General features: G+C 35.3%; 1 protein-coding gene across 1 annotated transcript in view; it reads left to right on the forward strand.

Annotated features, from left to right (window-relative positions):
- The window catches only part of LOC149805308 (uncharacterized), a 471,406-nt gene that overhangs the window by 426,241 nt on the left and 26,213 nt on the right, over positions 1–18,952 (forward strand). The window contains exons 107-112 of the mRNA XM_089934018.1: positions 782–1,201; positions 4,281–4,431; positions 5,308–5,441; positions 9,387–9,478; positions 9,697–9,976; positions 16,791–16,899. Coding sequence (XP_089790144.1) covers positions 782–1,201; positions 4,281–4,431; positions 5,308–5,441; positions 9,387–9,478; positions 9,697–9,976; positions 16,791–16,899 — 1,186 coding nt within the window. The remainder of the gene's footprint in view (positions 1–781; positions 1,202–4,280; positions 4,432–5,307; positions 5,442–9,386; positions 9,479–9,696; positions 9,977–16,790; positions 16,900–18,952) is intronic.

Genomic DNA, 18,952 nt, shown 5'->3' on the forward strand with positions numbered 1-18,952 from the left:
TACCATTTTAGTGTCATTGGTACACTACATTTTTTGTCAAATATTCTTTAATGCAGATTTATGGGCAGAAATTGGTTTACCATCTTGAAAAATACATTTGTTTCAAAGTAAAGTTTTGCATATAATTTTGCTTTAAGCAGTGTTTTGTGAAAACAATGTATTTTACACCATAGATATTTAAAAAGCAGCTATTTATCTTAGCTGGTTTTCGTATCGGATCATCTTTGTTTGTTTTTTTGTAAACATTTCAATAAATAGATACATTCAGCTGAGGTCTAGAAATACAGAAAGACCCTAAGTAGTCCAAATGCACATGATGTAGGATGGTGATACTGTGAAATGAAACAAAGATAAATAAAAACAAATGTAATATAGGAGTGATTTTATGAAAAAGTAAAAATAGGGCTTGTAAATATGATGCAATCTTTTCACACATTCACTTGATTTCTTTGCACAATATTTGAGAAATTTCTTGTCAGATGTCCTAGAATAAACCCTGGTTATCATTTTTGTTATGTACAAATGTCACTTGTTGGTCTCTAAAAGCTGAAACTGCTCCAAAGCTGTCACCTCTAGAATTGACAGTTTTTCTTAACACAGGGGCTCCCAGCATGGACTAAAATAAACTGCTTACATTAAAATAACTGCAGTATTATAAACTTTCATTGGGAAGTGCATAAATTTATTGATTTTTAAGAGAAAGATTTTGATGCTTGCATGGGTGTGGAATTTGTTCTGTCAGTCTTTTAGGTGTTTAATGCAAACTTCATTTGCTTGCCAGATTATTGTGTTGGAAGTTCTAAAGATGTGCTTGATGACATTTTCCCATGCACCTGGGTTGGCTACAATACATCCGGAGAAGTAAAGATAAAAGATGGCTACCTGCTTATAGACAATGTCCGGGTGAGGCGTATCTCAGAACTTCGACCCCTTGCAGTAGAACCTAATGACACCAGATACCAGGGGGATAAATACAATGTGTACAACATGGAACCAGGACGGACCCAGTTTGTTTCCATACGGCTGTGTAATGAAGCTACCCTCTGTACAGTGAAGGCTGTCAGTTCAGTAGTTGTCACATCACCTGGATCAAAGATGTTAGTATCACACAAAGGAGAAACTGTGGAGACAGAGATAGAAGGAGCAACAGTTGGGAAGCGAAAAAGAGATCTTACTGTAATGAAAATTAGAACACCAGCAGGTATGGTCCCATAATATTGTTATGTTTCCATACCCCATCACAGACGGAGACACATTGGTTGTGTACTGTCCATTTGTCATCTATCTGCCCATCCATCATACTTTCTTTTAAGGAAGATAACTCAAAAACTATTCTTCCAAACCAGACCAGATTTAATACTTAGATATTGTGAGTCATTCCAAAGACATGTTTGCACATTTTTTTGTTTGCAAAAACCTTGTAAGCGCATTTAAGCCAAAATTACCTCAGGAAGAAAACACTGAAACTTGATATAACATATTTTCATCAATATGTAGATGACCTTATTAGATTTGTAGGCATTTAAAATTTTGTCATGCCAATTTTTAAATGTTTCATCTTGGATATTTTGTACAAAAACATTGTAAGCATAATTAAACCAAAAATTCACATGAAGTATACAAATGAAATTTGGTATGCTTATTTATATTATTATCTAGATGAACAAATTAGACTTCAGACAATTACAGCAAATTCATCAGCAGAGTACATTTTTGAACTTTATTTTATGAAATCCTTGAAAAGCATTATTAAACATAAAAACATAAAATACTTGAGGTAGACACATTAAATTGGTACACACACTCACACATGCACAAACACACATACACATATATATGCACATTCTTTGTTGCTTTGTGTTACTGTTGACTTTACATGAACTTAATAAAATAAATCAGTTGCTACTCGATAAAGTATTAAAATAAGGTCCACCAATGTCTAAGCACTTCAAATGGTCATCATCAGCAAAAATTATTGTTGTGAAAAGAAAAGAAAAAGTTTTGATATACACCTCTCCCTCGATAACTCGTGCACAATGGGGTCCACAAACATAGACTGCACTTAAAATGAGGTACGATTTACCGAAGGACCTCCAAAAATTGAACAAAATTGCTTTGACATAAAAAAAACATGGCGGGGGACGCGGCGTTAGGGAACTGTACTGTTTAATGACTGAATTCTCATTTTACAATCACGTCGATAATAATTTTTAATAATGCGCTTTTCCTAATGAAGTTGTATCATTATTCTGTTAAAATAACATTTTTTTCTCAAAATATCCAACATATGAAAGATCGTTCCAACTGGTTTGAACAACCTTCACGTGTATGCAAAAAATCTGTGTATTATGTCACTGCTTTTTTGTTTTCTTGATGAGTCTGGTTCCCATAGTGGTATTTAATAGTATCTTGCCAAATCGGTAGTCCACAATTTGGGAACTAGACTAACTGTTGATACACCACCAAACAAGATTCCTTCTCTTTTTTTAAAACACGCGACATTTATTTCGTGACACATCTACATGGAAACTCAATTTTTTATTGTTCATTTAGTACAGTGTTAATGTCGTGATTTTATTGGAAATAGTAATGAAATTTCTTATCATCCCTGAGGATATCTCTACATGCCAGTTCAAGAATTCTCTGAAACCCACTTGCCCACAATGGTCTGTATCTGTGAAATCAAGCTCTTTATTTTATGAAGTATTCTTATTGCTTTGCTGCCTTGTTATCTTTGATCACAGTTATGAAAGAGTTGGTTAATTTAAGGTAGTTTCTGTTACATATACAATAACATTTATTAGTGTTCGATTGATCCAATGAAGTGAGTTCACCCGACATACGACCGAGGCTGCTAGATTTTAAGTTAGTCCGATTTTTGTGCCTTTTAACATTTCTTTTATTCCACCTCCTTTTTTTATTCTAAAGACGTAATTAACATGATAATATAAAGGAGGCCAGCTTATAATTCAGTCAACAATAAAGTACTTCCGCAAGTCAGTTATCAAAACACGGTTGATACTTAATTAGGTTCTCAGAGAAATGCTCGTGGACATAGCTGTTACAGTAGACTGACGCATTTTACATTTAATTACAAGAGGACACATTGTACTTATGATTATTACACTTAAAAGGAACTAAAAGACGGAACCAGAACACAAATTTCCATTGATACAAAAATTATTTAATTTGTATTTATTTCTTAAAGTACCGCCTCCACTCAGCGTAAATGACATTTTCATTGATCAAAATTTCCTTACATATCGTTAATTGTGGTGTACTAGGAATGTCGTTTGGAAAGAAAATGTAAAATATTGTATGAGTTATTTTTAAATTTGATATTTCATAGTGTTGATTAAAATTTTCAGTTCTTATTTACCATTTTCAATGATAAAACGAGCGATACATCAAAGTTCAACAATTAGGGATAATTTTTTGGGGTATTTTTGGGTTTAAAAAATGGGATCCACGCCTGACACCATGTTATAAGTGGGTTTTTGAGTTATCAGGGCGTGAGTTGTCAAGGGAGTGGTGTACCTAATTATGAAATGTACCTAGAAGTGTGTCATTTTTGGTTCCAGATTTGCTGCTGCTTTAGTATTATTCTTCCATGATCAATTATTATAAAACATCATTTTTCAGAAAACAGTACTTTAGAATTTCACACCAAAACAGCTTTTTATTCTACTCTGATGTTTGTAAAAATTATTAATTTACAGCATGCTGACATACTATCACAAAAATATGTAACACCTGTTTGACAGGCATTTCTGTAAAGTTGGAACTTGAAGTTTTATTGCATCAAGCACTTGAATATGTCTTAGAGGATCGTAGTAAAGTCAGTTGTTGCTTGTATTTCTTTTGTCTTAATTTAAGTCTAGACTTTACAAATTTTGTTCTAAAGGTATCATGCACTGATACACCATGATACAAACTAATGGGTGTGAGGAACTGTAAAGATGAGTAGTACAGACCCTGGGTCAATCATTTTTTTATAGCTTTTGATAAATACATTTTCACTCCTCTTTTTTGGCATGATTATTGGCTATAGAGTATTTAAACAATTAGGAAAACACAATTCCAGATTTTTCAATTAATAATAAGTCATTACATATTTATACTTATCTTGAAATAGTTAAATTTTGGCATTAATGTTTATTACTGCATTACTCATCATTTTTATTTCTTGCAGCATCCCCTTCAAAAGGTTATTGATGCTGTTGTGTTCTAGGCATTTTTACCTGTTTCTCTATATCAAAGCTACAAATATCTATCTTCAGGTCTGGAGGAAGGTCAGAGTATTATTGTCAATAAACTGACAGCGGAAGATCTCAGTAAACAGTACAGGTCTGATGCCTCAATGAACTTTGTCCCATACATCACAAATCCAAATGAAACAATGGACCTGACAGAAAGACTTCTAACTAGAAGGTAGACAGTACCATGATGTGCAAGGATTGAAGGAGTCTTCATAAATTAGTTATTCCTGTTTCACTAAAATTCTTGAAATTTTATCTCAAGGAGAGATTTTTTTTCTCATGTTTTCATCTTTGACCACAATGTTGAGGATAGTATTAGAATATGAGAAATGTAAAAGATGAACCTTTGAACTTTTAAACTATGCATTGAGGAGTCTTACATATTTACAGGAAACAAGAGTGCCTAATATTTGGGATTATTAAACGCACAAATTTTACTTAAAAAATAAACAAATGTTAAGAAAAATACAAGATGCAAACAAATGTTATGTTCTCTTTCTTTTTGAACGTTACATTATGTCATTGTTGCAAGCTGATAGAAATGGTTATTAAAATACTAATTTTAGAAAGAAAATTTAATCTTAATGATGGCGCTGATAAAAAAAATACGTACATTAAGTTTATAAATTATCATTGGCCAGTGTCTATAATGTGGCAGTTGATATGAATCAAAATTTTGCTCCATTATTTTGTGATGATCATAATGTTTTCCTTTTTGAAAAGAATTGAAAGTTATAATTACAGTTGGGTCATAGTAACCTAATATTCCATGCAGAATATAAATTTTGGAGCAGTAAATAAATTGCAGATTGGCTTTTTATTACATCAATAAATATGAAAAGGATTATGTAGATACATGTATTCCCCACAATATTCTGAATCACAATAGGTAGTAAGGTTTCACATACTTACTTCATTATTTCTTTTTATTTCACATGCATGAAAATGTGCTATGGAATGCTAGGTGGAATACCTTTTATAAACAAATAATGGTGATAATGATGATTATATAATACTTATATTATTATTATTATTATTATTATTTCAGGGTAAAAAGGGTAGTGAATAGCTTTACTGTGACATCCATAGGACAGCTCCCAATGACTGGTCCACTAGACATCACCTACCAGCAGGGTTTTTCTCTACAGGACACCAGGCTCATGTTGATTCACTGGAACCCAGGTAAATACCATAACACAATAATTAATCTTTCAGTTTATCACTGACATTGTTAAATAGGGAATAGAATATAATCTCTTTGTATCTTCTAAACTTTAAAATACTAAACAAAATGAAATTATAACAATAATCTTAGTGTTATTCTGTAAACCTAAAAATTATTGATATAACACATCATAATCAAATTAACAGTGGTCCAGATGTTGAAGGAATGATGTTTTTATACCCTTCATGGTGACTATTTGCTGCTGTACTTCAGTCATTAGATACATCCATCCTGAATCCATTATAGCGTGATCACATGAAAACTGTTAAACAAAGAGCCATGAAATTATATGCACTTAATTGTGGTCACATGTTGATGACAACTAGCTAATTAACTTTTCTAGCCATTAAAGCAGGTCTTTAAATAAATTTTATACATTTTCTTTACACTTTAGATTGTTTTGACAAATACTTCTTTGCATGACTGAACAAAACTCATTTGATTTAGACAAATTTTGTAGGCATTTTGTATTCATATGTTGATGAACTGATTATATTTTCAGGCCACCACAGCATTATCTCTGTGTTCTACTATTGTTAAATTCTTTACAGATTTTAAAATCTTCTTTGCACAATCAAACAAAAAGCACTAGAAGCAGACAAATGAAATTTGGTAGGCATACTTTTATTTATATTAAGATGGTCTGAGTAAATTTTCAGACACAGCTATTTTTCAATTTGTATAATCTTGCCACATTGTGGAGCATATGATGTTTTCTGTCTTTCCATCTGTCTAATTTTGCTTCTGCACAAGAACTTGAGTTGTCTACATCCAACAGTTACCAAAGTTTTTGAATGATGACTTACAGTTGGCAAGGAAGAACCCCATTGATTTTTGGGTCAAATGCTCTAAAGTGAAGGTCATTGTGACCAAAAGAAGAAAATGATTTCTGCACAATTACTTGAGTTTTCCACCATTTACATTTACCAGGTTTTGTTTATAGCTTGTAGTTTGCATAAGAAAGAACCCTGTTAATCTGAAGGTCAAAGGCAAAGGTTACTGACTGAAATAAAGAAAATGGTTTCTGCACAATAACTCTCCACCATCTACAGTTACAAAGTTATGTAGATAGATTGCACTTGAATGAAGGAAGAGCCCTAAAACGTCAAAAGTTCAAGTCACTGTGACTTTAAGAAGAAAAGTTATTGTAGCACAATAACTTGAGTTCTGTACCATCTTTACTTTGCACTTGGGATAATGAAGTCAATTAATTTTGGGGTAAAAAAAAGATCAACTGTCAGTGTCACTATGAAAGACTAAAATAAATATGATTTATGCAAAACAACATTAGTTCTGCATTTAAGATCTGAACCAAACTTTGCAGATGGCTTGCACCTTGGGTAAAGAAAAAATCTATTGATTTTAGGATGAAAACTCAAAGGTCAGGGTCATTGGAACAGAAAGAAGAAAGCACGTTCTACACAGTAACATTAGTTTTCATCACAGACCTCGACCAAACTTTGTGACTGGTTTAAAATTAAAGTTCTAGGTCACTATGAGTTAAAGATGAAAAATGGTTTCTCCAAAATAACAGTTGTCTACCATCTGTAGGAACCAGACTTTGTGTATATATTGCAATTGGAGAAAGGAAGAAGCTTATAGAATTTGGGGCTAAAATAATTATATACATGTTTTACGAACATATATCAACTTCTTGTATTATTTGATTTTTTACTTTATCAAGGTAGATGATTCTACTAGTGCACACTTATCTTATATAAATTTACATATTTTTTTTCCAGTAATCTATATTGTCATTGATTATAATCAGTGAAATAAGTTCCAATCAGTTCATTAAGATTTGCTTTCACCAGGATGGTCCCAAGGCTACTATGGTACTTATTGTACCATCTGAGACCAAAAAGTTATTTTCCAAAGAAAATAAAATATATAGAATGTAAAAATAAGGGTCCTAATTGTGTTTGTTTGACCCATTGTTTGGCAAATCAGGTTTATCCTTCTGTACTTTTAATCCTAATAAATTCTATCATAAATAATGAGTCATGTTATCTTCTGATTTCTTCTAAAACAAAAAGAATTTTGGTGCCAAGTAATCATCATCAGCATTGTCAGTGAAGTTTAAATTTATTCAAATGATTCACAATTGATCTCAAAGACAGCAAGGAAAACTTCTTTGTTTATGTTTTCAAAGCATAACAAAGTTAAGAAACACTTAATTATAGTCACAAATATTCTTTTGCAGGCATCTTCATCATGTAGTTTTTATGCAGTATGTATTGTTTTTCTAAAATAACGAATCCATACTAGGCTTAGGGATTCAATATAGGCCCAATGTACTTTCCTGCATGTCATATTAGGTGACTAATGGATGCAACCTGTTGTCATGGACTACATCCCATGTCAGAGGAAACTCATACTTGGAACCTTACAAAGACTGTGGCCTCTGAAGGCAATGGTCAATAGAATTAAGAATATACTTTTGGCCAAAAGAAGGTATGCATGTCTCTGGTTGGCTGACCATCACTGTTTTTCAATGCACACCCTACACTTTTTTCCTCCTGTAAAAAGTATTTTTAAAATTCTAATTGAGTTGGTATAGCCCAGTACTTAGTACATTATATATACTAATCATTATAATATAAATAACAATTAAAGGTACCCCCCACCACCATTTTTTTTAAATTCCTGAAAAATTTATTTGTGCATCTAACTAAGGTATTTGAAGTGCTTAGTACCTTAAATATACAAATCATTATAATATATGTATTGTTTAAAAATAAAATATAAAAATATATTTTAGAAACCTACCTTCCTACCCTAATTTAAAATAACATAATTTTTTGCCTTTACTGAAACCCTGATAGGAAAAAAGCAATAAAATATCCTAAATCTCTGTCCACTTTTGGGGCTCTGGTGCAGATGGTAAGTCAGGTGACAAACTAATATTCTTCACCATAGGAAGACACATAACAAAAAATGAGAAATGGGAGACATGATCTATAATAGATCAGGAATAAAATGACTTGGAAGAAGCTATTCTGAGTAGAGGGTTTTGGCAATGCATTCTTATCATAGAATCAACCAATGAGAACAAGAAGGTAACAAAGCTCTTGCTTTTTCTCATTGATAAGAAGCTTTCAGGGTTAACTGTAGAGCTCTTAGGTTTGTAAAGAAACTCAGCACAAGCCAATTACTTGTTGAGTGCAGCTATAAAGCTCACTGTTAATCTGCTTTGCTAACAGTGATTTGTGTAGTCATCAATCAAGTTCTCCATGCATATGACTTTGAACTTGTGTCAAGGTTTCATGTGATCTTACAAATGAGATGGCTGTGATGTGTTTGAAATGCTTAGAAATCTCAGATCTAATGTCGCCAAAGTGAAATGAATGAACATTTGCTGAATCAATAAATTGATTTTACACTTACATATTGATGTTCCACTACACCACTTTGTCTTCATCAATCAAAGCTGCATTATTAAAAATCCCAACAGATCATTCCCTCCAGTGTTTTAACTGCCAGAAATATGGTTACCACAAAGATGACTGCAATAAAAAATGTGGGCCTCCAGTTTGCACAGGAAAGCATCAGTGGATCATCCTAAAAAGAGAATTATTTTTTGGCAAATTACATGGGTCACCACTTAAAGTCCAGAGACAGCCCTAATAGGTAAAACTTGAGAAAGATCTTAACTTCCATGAGGCCATAAAGTTTCCTGAAACCATAAAATAACTGAACAGTTCCAGCCTATTCAACACAAACACAGCTGGAATCTTCAGGTTCATGTTGATGGGAGGACAAATTCTTGTTATGCAGTTGTGTTTTTCATAATGAAAAGTTCAAGCTACCATTAGTAAGAGGTAAATATAACATCATTAAAATTAATTTTACCATCCAAAAAGATGCATATTGTCATCTTTTGTCTTATCCCTTGTTTCTAGGTACTCAAAAGTGGCATGTATCACAGAGAACTTGTTTGGATAATGAGACTCATGAATTCAACAACTCTGCAGAGGGAACTGTGACTGAAAAAGTAAGTATGTGAATATTTACTTAAATTACTAGAATTTACCCTGATTATTTTATGTACTTCCTTTGTTCGGATAATATCCCCTTTGATGAAAACCTGTATTTGTCAACAAAGATAAACTAATGTTTTAGTTATTCTCCATATATGGAAGTGTGCTCAAGTAACCATGCCGACTGACCAAAAATTAGTCATGCATTGTTTTATGTATTTTTTTTCTCCAGGTGTGCAATACAAGAGTTACAGAACCTGAGATAATCAAATTCCTATCAGAACTTGAATTAGACAATAATCAGGATGATGCTGGTGCGAACAGGTCAAAGCGGTCAGTGGAGAATACAACTGACCAGACATTGTCTGTGGAAACCAATCAGACAGCAGACAATCAGACCAGATACTTTACCATGGACACTCAGTTTGCTTTGGCCGAAGTCAATCTACAAATGGTCAATGATCCACCCTACCTAACCAGTGATACAAATGTTGTCATGGAGGAAGACTCTGGTATTTTTATTCATAGCACAGGGATGATTTATAATTATATTAGTTTTTTTAGGCTGGATTACTTAAGAGAAAATTATTGTAGGAATTGGAAGGCTTCTATAATCCAATTTCTCCAAGATATTATTAACAGATGTAGGTCAGGTTCCAGAATTTGTCTGGCTGAACAGACTTCTTGGCTTACTATAAGATGCTCAAATCTCTGCAAGTTTCTGGTAGATGATAACAAATACTCTTTTTATTTTTACTTGATTAATAATTATTTTAACTGAAATTCATACACAGGTATTGGTTTCATCTTGTATGTAAGATGTATATGACAGTCGGTGCGAAAATGGCTTTGGAGGTTTCTGTGAACAGTATAATATAATCTTTACCAGGGCCATGTACAAGGGAACTAGTTCTGTAACTCAGTCAGGTCTGGAGTAGGATCATTTGGTTTCAAATGTAATAAAAAGGATTCCCATCCCATCAAACATGTAAGTAATTTTGAAAAGGCATATTGGTAATTATATATATAAAATGCTTTTAAAAACCTGAGTAATAGACCAGATGTGAAACTAAACTTAAGTTTTCATGGTAAGATGATTGGGAAGATGGGATGCAGGGGGTAATAGTATATAGGATTGACTACAACTGTTCTTGATGGAACAAATGCTGAACAACAGTTTACAGTTTTGATAGCTTTGATACGGGCTCACATATTTCCAAAAGGTATTCTACAATGCTGCCACTAGGCTGGTAATATACCAGTACCAAAACTATTGGTCACAAAGAACCTGTCGTAGAATCATGATATAATTTTGCATGCCAAGTTTCTTCATATCAGAATTTACATGCTTAATGTTGCCTCTTAAGTGGTAATAAAGAATAATTAAAAAGGACAACAAAATGGTGCATGACACACCATTGTGGATTTGCACAGGCAAAAGCTTCAGTTGTAAAATATAACTTAAAATCTATGGCTTCAGTTTAAGAAATCTCCTCAAAATGTTGCTAGAAACATTAAACCCATGATGAACATTTTGCTGCTGTGAACAGCATATGGATTTTAATGCTGATTATATTATGAGTTTGTATAATTCCATTCCTCTATCAGGTTATTTCCATCCTGATATGATAAGTGAATTTCTGTCAGATTTCAAGAGACAGGAATATATTTGTTGACATTCTGCTACACATGGAAAACACATTTTCACAATAATTCTTTAAAGCTAACAGTTGTTTTTTAATAGCAGCAACAACTCACCTGAGTATGCTGTTGCATAGCTTTTACTTATTTACATAGAAAAGTTAAATCCGTTCTATGTGAAAACATCCTCCCACAGTGGAGAATTGTTCATAAGACATGGTCCACTCTTGTACCTCACATGCTCATGCATAGGACAGGAATACTTTTTAAGGATGACAATTTGCTTTTGTTTCACCAGATTGCAGTCTTCCTTAAATAAAAAGTCTATAAGTGTTATATTTATCCTCTCTCTATACTATTTAACATGCTGGTAACCTGGATATCCTTTTAGAAATTGGTTCATTAATTTTTCTTTTTATATAGGGTTTAACGTCATTTTTCAGCACACAATAGGCTATACATGGCGACCAGTATTAATGGTGGAGGAAGAATCCGGGAAATCCCCGGAAAGAACAAGCGACCCTTGAGAAGCTACTGGCAAGCTTTCTCACATACCCACATTGGCCAAATCTGAGACATGAACCCACGCAGACAGAGGTGAGATCTGTAAAGGAGAGCGCTTTAGACCACTCTGCCACTCAGGGCCCCCATTAACTTCTTAGGTTACTAAGTCATATCCCACCTTTTAGGGTTATGGTAATTGCCTCTTATTTTTGAAAATACAATTTGTTACATGTAAGTCTCTTGTGTGTGATAAATTATAACACAAAATAGGCACTTAACTTCAATTATTAGGAATTGATAATTCCTTTAATTAAATACTTGATTAAACATCAATTTTGTGTTTTCTCTGTTTCACTATATTTTAATATGATACAAGTGACAAGTCAAATTTGCATTTAATTGTTTTTGTTTTTTTCTGCATTGCTTGTAGAGAACAATAAAGGTTTAACAATTTCTTTCTTAATAAAGAAAAGACAGGAAATTCCTGACTGGTGAGTCATTGCTTTCCTTGTGCAAATACAGTGGAGTGTATGTAGAATGTACTACATACTAGCAGTTAGGTTTCACATGTGAAATAATACATGTTGCCATAAATAATGTTCCCATTCAGAGAACTTTTATTTCTGAGAACAATGTTGGGACAGTCTGTGGGAAAGTGTAGCCACCAGTTGGGCCATTGAAACACTTGCCTAGACTGCATCACGTGTTCAAAGTGTGCATATAAGAATCATTTCACTTTCTGCACAATATGAAATCTGGAATCTAGTTGATTGCAGATGTACTTATAGAGGTTGGAAGAATTGTCAATCCCCATCATTGTCTGAATTTTCAGATGTTTCTCTTATAGAATCCCAAGAAGCCCAATGTAAGAAGATGTGTTCTTCAGCACAGAAGAACAATCCCAGGTCCCAGGTGCTTATGAGACCTGTCTCTTCAGATGATGCCATGCTGCATGGACTTGTGCCTAGATTATAAAAGGAGGGACCTTTGCACACTCACACAGACTGCATAAATTGTTTCAAATGCATGTGAAAGAAATTTTGTACACTTTGCAAATTATGGCCTTCTGAAACCTAGAATCAAGCTGATTCCAACCACACCTATCTAGGTTAGAGGAAACTTACCTCCCTTTCATCTTCAGACTTTTCAGGTTTTTCTCTTGCAGGCCTTCATGACTCTACATGGTCTTAGTTCTTCAGGTCAGTCCTTGGTCTCAGTTTATGGTACCATCTTCATCGACAACCTATGATACCCCTCTAAAAGGTTGGACTGAACATTCAACTTGTCAATCCTCCTGTTAGGGAGGCGGTGCACTGCTCACATTATGGCTACAGCAGCATGTTGCTCCCTCCTGATAAAAAGGTGGTGAACTGTACATGTCCAGGAAAATGTGTTGTTCCCTCCCACATGTGATGTTGTTCAGTGCTCTCAATACTTTATTCCTATGACAAGATGTTGCTTCCTCCAACATGAGAGATGGTACATCACTCCTAACACTTCAGGGGTAGGGTGTCATACCCTTCTGATGGAAGGGATTAGTACCACACACTACTGAATGATGAGTCAGCTGAAGATGGAGTATTCTCATGTATCACTCAGCAGCCTTATGGTATGGGGCTAGAGTACTGACCTAGGATTGAGATTCTCCATTTTCTGTTGCAATGACCTTATCTTAAGATCTTCTGTGACACTGTATTGGAGACCTTGAAGATCTTATTTAACTATAGCAAAGACCTTTTAAGGGCTGCTCCATTGGAAGTGTACACATTCTAGAAAGGTTTCATCTTTACCATGGGTTCTCAGGATTTGCAGGATCATCACCATCAGTCCTTCACAACTGCTCCTGGCTCATCACAATCAACCAGTAAAAAAAGCATACTAATGTGAATTGCTCTCAAGCTATCCACCAAGTTCTTCAAACAGATGCAGCCCAATCTGTAACCTCAAAGTAGACCTCCCTTTCCTACAGCAGGAAAGGGGAGGAGAATGGCCCTAGGGACTTGAGCCTTCTCCTGCTGTGCATCCCTCTCTGAACTGTCCACTTAGGTGCTTCTCTAAGCCTGTTTATAGAGGTTTGGTCAAGCATCAAGGGCATTGGGTGGGCCCTTCCCATTATGAGGGAGGGTTAATTATTCCAATCTGTTAACACTGATATTAGAAGATAAACACTCTTTTCCAGAAATGGTCAGTTGTAAGGGTCCTAATGACTACTCTCCCACATTCTATTCTTGAATATTCCTGATTACCAAGAAAAAAAGGTGGAATGTTTTGCATCATAATCAATCCCTCCCATTTAATCTCATTTCTTCTGGAGGAACCTTTCACGATGAAAGCCACCTCCTCAATCAGAAATGCACTTTGTCCACCAGTTTGGGCCTTCTCTTTTGACCTTCAGGATGCCTAATTGTACATCCCAATATATCTTCAACAATGCACATACCTCGAGTTTTGCTTTACCCCAAAAGTTTTTCAATTCCGGGTTCAGCTATTCAGAATGTCTAAAGAGTCTTCACCCATGTTATTTGATTTGTGTGTTTGTGTGTATTTGTTTTGGATTTTTAACATCAGTTTTGCCTGTCACCTCTGCTGTGGTAAAGACCACCCACAAAAGATCGCCAGAAGCTTCTGTCCTGTGCCATCCCCTCAAGCTGACTCCAGGTGTGACCCATTTTAGTGATGTCTGCCAGGTGTTTCTTGGTCATCCCCTACTCCGCTTGCCTTGAGGGTTCCATTTCAGTGACTGTCTGGTAATGTTGGTTGGCAGCTTACATAGGGTGTGTCCTATCCATCCCCACCTCTTCTTGATCTCGTCTACCGGAAGCTGGGAGGTTCTCTGCCACAGGTTGGTGTTGCTGGTGGTATCTGGCCAGCGGATCTGGAGAATTATTCTTAGGCAGCTGTTGATGAAGGTCTGAACTCTCTTTATGGTCGACTTGGTGGTTCTCCAGGTCTCTGCTCCATACAGTAGGACTGACTTCTCATTGGAGTTGAACAGTCTGATCTTGGTAGTTAAGGAAATTTCTTTGGAGCTCCAGATGTTCTTGAGCTGTATGAAAGCTGCTCTTGCCTTTCCGATCCTTGCCTTGACATCTGCATCTGTGCGGATTTTTAACATAGCTTTAAAAGAAATTCAGTCATATTGCTACGATGTCTGTAGTGTGACTGTTTATGGTGATGTCTAGCAATGGGGCATCATGCCACAGACATGTAGCATGACGTCCCACCCAGTCACATTATTCTGACACCAGGCCAACCAGTCCTAGCACTGAACTCTTAATGCTGAACACCAAGTCCTTGGCATGAGTTGGTCGGGGTTCAAAACTATGACCTCTCGCATCCAAGGCAGATGCTCAAACCACTTGGCCACTGGAGCAGTCCATGTTATTTGAGTGGTAATGGCCTACCTGTGATAACCTGGAATACTGATTCTCTGGTTTTTTGATGACTGGTTTGTCAAAAATATTCAAGTTCATTCCCTTCATTAGGATCTGTTCCATTGTTTGGTTCAGGAAAACTTAGTTGGGTATTTTACGTTGTGGAATTGTTACTTATTCCAGTGCAGGACTTGAAGTACTTCAGGATTAACTTCCTGACAAACCAGAACTTAGTCTCATTTCCACTAGATCAGATAGATGGAATCTTGGCACTGCTGGAGGTGCTATGAGCAGAAACATTCCTGCCTCACCTTTACTTGTCCCTATTTGGAATGATGCTGCAAACTTGGTTCTCTTAGGTTGTCTCCATGTGTGCCCTATACAGTTCCTATTTACATAGATTTTCTCTCATCGCCAATCCATCTTGAACCAGTTTATCATCACTGTTTGCACTGGTGGATGAATCTGGACAGATTCCTAACTGGGGTCCTTATGCATGCACCTGACCTCCCAACTCCTTTCTATTCAGTGATGAATCAAAATCTGGTTGGGTTGCTCATTAGAGGCAAGGGCATAATTCTCCAGGGTCCTTGGACAAATTGTCCCACAATATCAACCACCATGAAATGAAATCTATATTTTTTGCTTTGCATCAAAAGAATGCCTAATGTCTCATGGTCTCTGCCAACAAATTGTCTGCCTCTATCTCCAATATCATCATCATGAAGATTTACATGTGTAGAGATTTGGAACCTACTTTGCTGTGTGTCTCAGAAGAGATTATCCCCTCAACCAGCCACATTCCTAATGAAAAGATATTTGGAAGAAGAAGAATGTATTAGATGCATTTTTTTCAGGTCAAGGTCTTTTCACTGCTCCATACAGAGCCCCTTTTCTCACTTTGGTGAAAGCCTTTGGTGGACTTGTTTTTAACAGGCTCAACAACTGACATCCCTCTTATATTTCCCCTGTCCTGGACCAGAGAGCATGGGTAAAAATGCATTCAATTTTCAGTGGGATCATCTGTTTGCATATGCCTTCCCACCACTCCAGCTGATACCTCAGTTCTACAAAGGTCAGAACCTCAACTTCCCACATTGTTTTAATTCACATGGCTTCCACAAGATGCTGTGAGATTCATAGATTGTCTGTTGACACTGGCTGTTTCTAGTTTCATTGAAATTACAAGGTCATTCTACCTATGAGGACATCAATAAGTCAGGAATTTAGCAATCCAATGCTGCCTTCTTTTCCTTCTAACTTTACTCATTAGCACAAGTGCAAACATTTTTTCACTGGGCCCCATAGTTATGACTCAGAGGAACACCAGCATTGTAGAAAGTGAATCTCTCCCTCTTTTGGTGAATGTACAAAATTCTTTCGGTTTTCGATCAGTTAATAATTCAGCCTACTCTCCTACCTGACAAAAGCAGCTATGCAACAGCAATGGGTATGTTAATAGTGCTATTAACATGTATATTTTTAGGGATGAAACAAATATCCATTATGCAGTACTTACACATCACAATTGCGGAATGCCCTCTTTCCACCCCATTCAGATGTCCAGCCATAATCATCTATCAAAAAATGGCTGCTCTATACATGAGCATGTAAGATGCATTAGTGGACCATGTCTTATTGACAAATATCCACTATTTGACAGGATATATTCACATTAAAAGGTTTAAGTTTTGACATGAAAAGTAATTTATCACATTTTTACCATTCTTACAAAAGAAATATTGTCTAAAGCAGACAAACAGGGAGATGGATGGCACTTTTACTCTGTTGATATGCTGTTTTGTAGGAACTCTTGTATACCAGTTGGAAGCAGAGGACACAGAGTCTGATCCCATTGAGTATTTCCTGGCAACAAGTCCTGCATTAGGTCAGATTTCATTGACTTCACAAGGAAGGTAATTTCATAAAAATGTATACCTAATGATAAAACAGTGTGGGTCCTGGGCTGATGTTCCTTCCTGTATGTCACAGGAAGTGACTAATGCAGGCTACCTGTTTTTTTTTTTTTTTTGCATTCCATGTCTGTGGAGGAGAGGTTGTTGCTGGTTTAGCAGAAGAGATGGTTGAATGCTCCATATCTATTGCAACACACTACTTAAGCCTCACCTTTAGGTTAGAAGGGCAGTCAGATTAGCCTGACAAAGATAGGCTTAGTGGGTTTTAGATTAGTGGTGGGATAAAGACCAGTTATGAAAATTATATATTTATTTACAATGTACATTATGAATGGAAACGAATTTAGATAAACAGAGTGAGATGTGCAATTCCGACCACCTCACTAAATGATCAATCTTTTATTTAGTGCATAATTTAGGTTAAACAAATTATCTATACACATAGTCGATGTATGCACTAAATACTGCTATTTCTAATTCCATATGAAGTATTGAGAAGATTTACACACATTAGATATTCCAAAATACACCATATATTGGGCATATAAAAGAGATTGGTTATACTATTCTGTTAAAATTACAGATATGAAATTGTTACATTCACTTTGTCAGATACAGCATTCAATTTGTCAGTCAGAGTTGATGCCACAGAATTATGAATCTATGATATTCACATATGATATATGAATCTATAAAATGGTAATGTTCACATAAACATGGATATATGAAATTACTGCAGTCAGCAATGAAGATGAAGATTTAATTATGAAGATAAGCTATTCAATAATAGATATGATATTATGATACTATTGTAACTTCATGTCATTTATATAACAAATATGAAATTGAAATTATAAAATACAACACTCAGTGGATATGAAATATCCCTTTCTTACCAGAATAGGGCATACACATTGAGTAAGCTAAAAATATACAAAACTGATCCGTGTTACTACATGAACCATAAAATGTAGTGTGTCTTAGTACAAATACCACTACACATGTTATGTATCTGCATCAGAATGACTATACAGACTTACATGATAACTAAATTCCAACATGAATATATATAGAAGGCAGCACCTGATTTACAGCACTGCTACTGCAGTTCACATGAGTCAGCCAGTACCATTCTTTAGCCAGAGGGTCCACCTGTCCATTGGACTGCTAACATCCCAGCTGGTAGTTTGCTTGCATATTGAAGTGTAACGTTTCCTTTTAACAACAGCGGTACCCTCCTCTATTATTCAATAGCAGGAGACTCATTGATATACATGTATTACCGGACTTAATATGTCTTTCTTCTTCCACAATTATGTGGGTCCCTGTGTCAGCATATGCAGCATGTTTCCCATGCACCCACATACCACATCATCAAGATACCAGCCAGGGCTCTGACGTTACTCCCTAAATGTTGCCAAAGTGAATGATTCAGCAAAGGCAGCTTTCCAGCCAAGTTATTCTGCACTACACTTGGTCATCCCAGGCAAACATATCGGTCCGTGTTTGCCTGGTGGCTCATCATCAATCTTCGTTATATAATACATAGCCACATTGTGGATGCCAAGATGCAGTGCTCCATGATGGTAGCTTGTCAACATCCTCCTGTTGAATGAATGAATGAAAAGTCTTTTTTAAAAACTTGGTTTATATAGCAAATTTTGACCCAATTTTTTATATATAATTTTTTTAAGCTTTATATATTTTGGGTGTAAAGGATTTTAACATCTTTACCCTTTATCTTTTATCTTGTAAGACTATAACCTTGTTTTTTGGAATTTTTTGCTTTTATTTTCCATTTTTTAACTAAACTTTTAATCGTCACTATATACTCAGTATTGTGCTTAAATGCTGTTAACCTTATGCATGCATACACATGCATGGCACTGGCAGAAGTGAGAGGTCCGCTTATGACAAATCGTGAGAGCTGCACAAACTTGGTTTGGATTTTTTTATCCAGTTCAGGAGGCTTTTCTTCGATCTGATATTAGCATGAAAATGGACAAAAATGACAATTATTGAACAAATGTGTATGTATTAAAATAAGTACATA

This window comes from Sinohyriopsis cumingii, chromosome 2, assembly GCF_028554795.1.
Source record: "Sinohyriopsis cumingii isolate HCF-2022 chromosome 2, ASM2855479v2, whole genome shotgun sequence".
In the NCBI taxonomy this organism is placed as follows: domain Eukaryota; kingdom Metazoa; phylum Mollusca; class Bivalvia; order Unionida; family Unionidae; genus Sinohyriopsis; species Sinohyriopsis cumingii.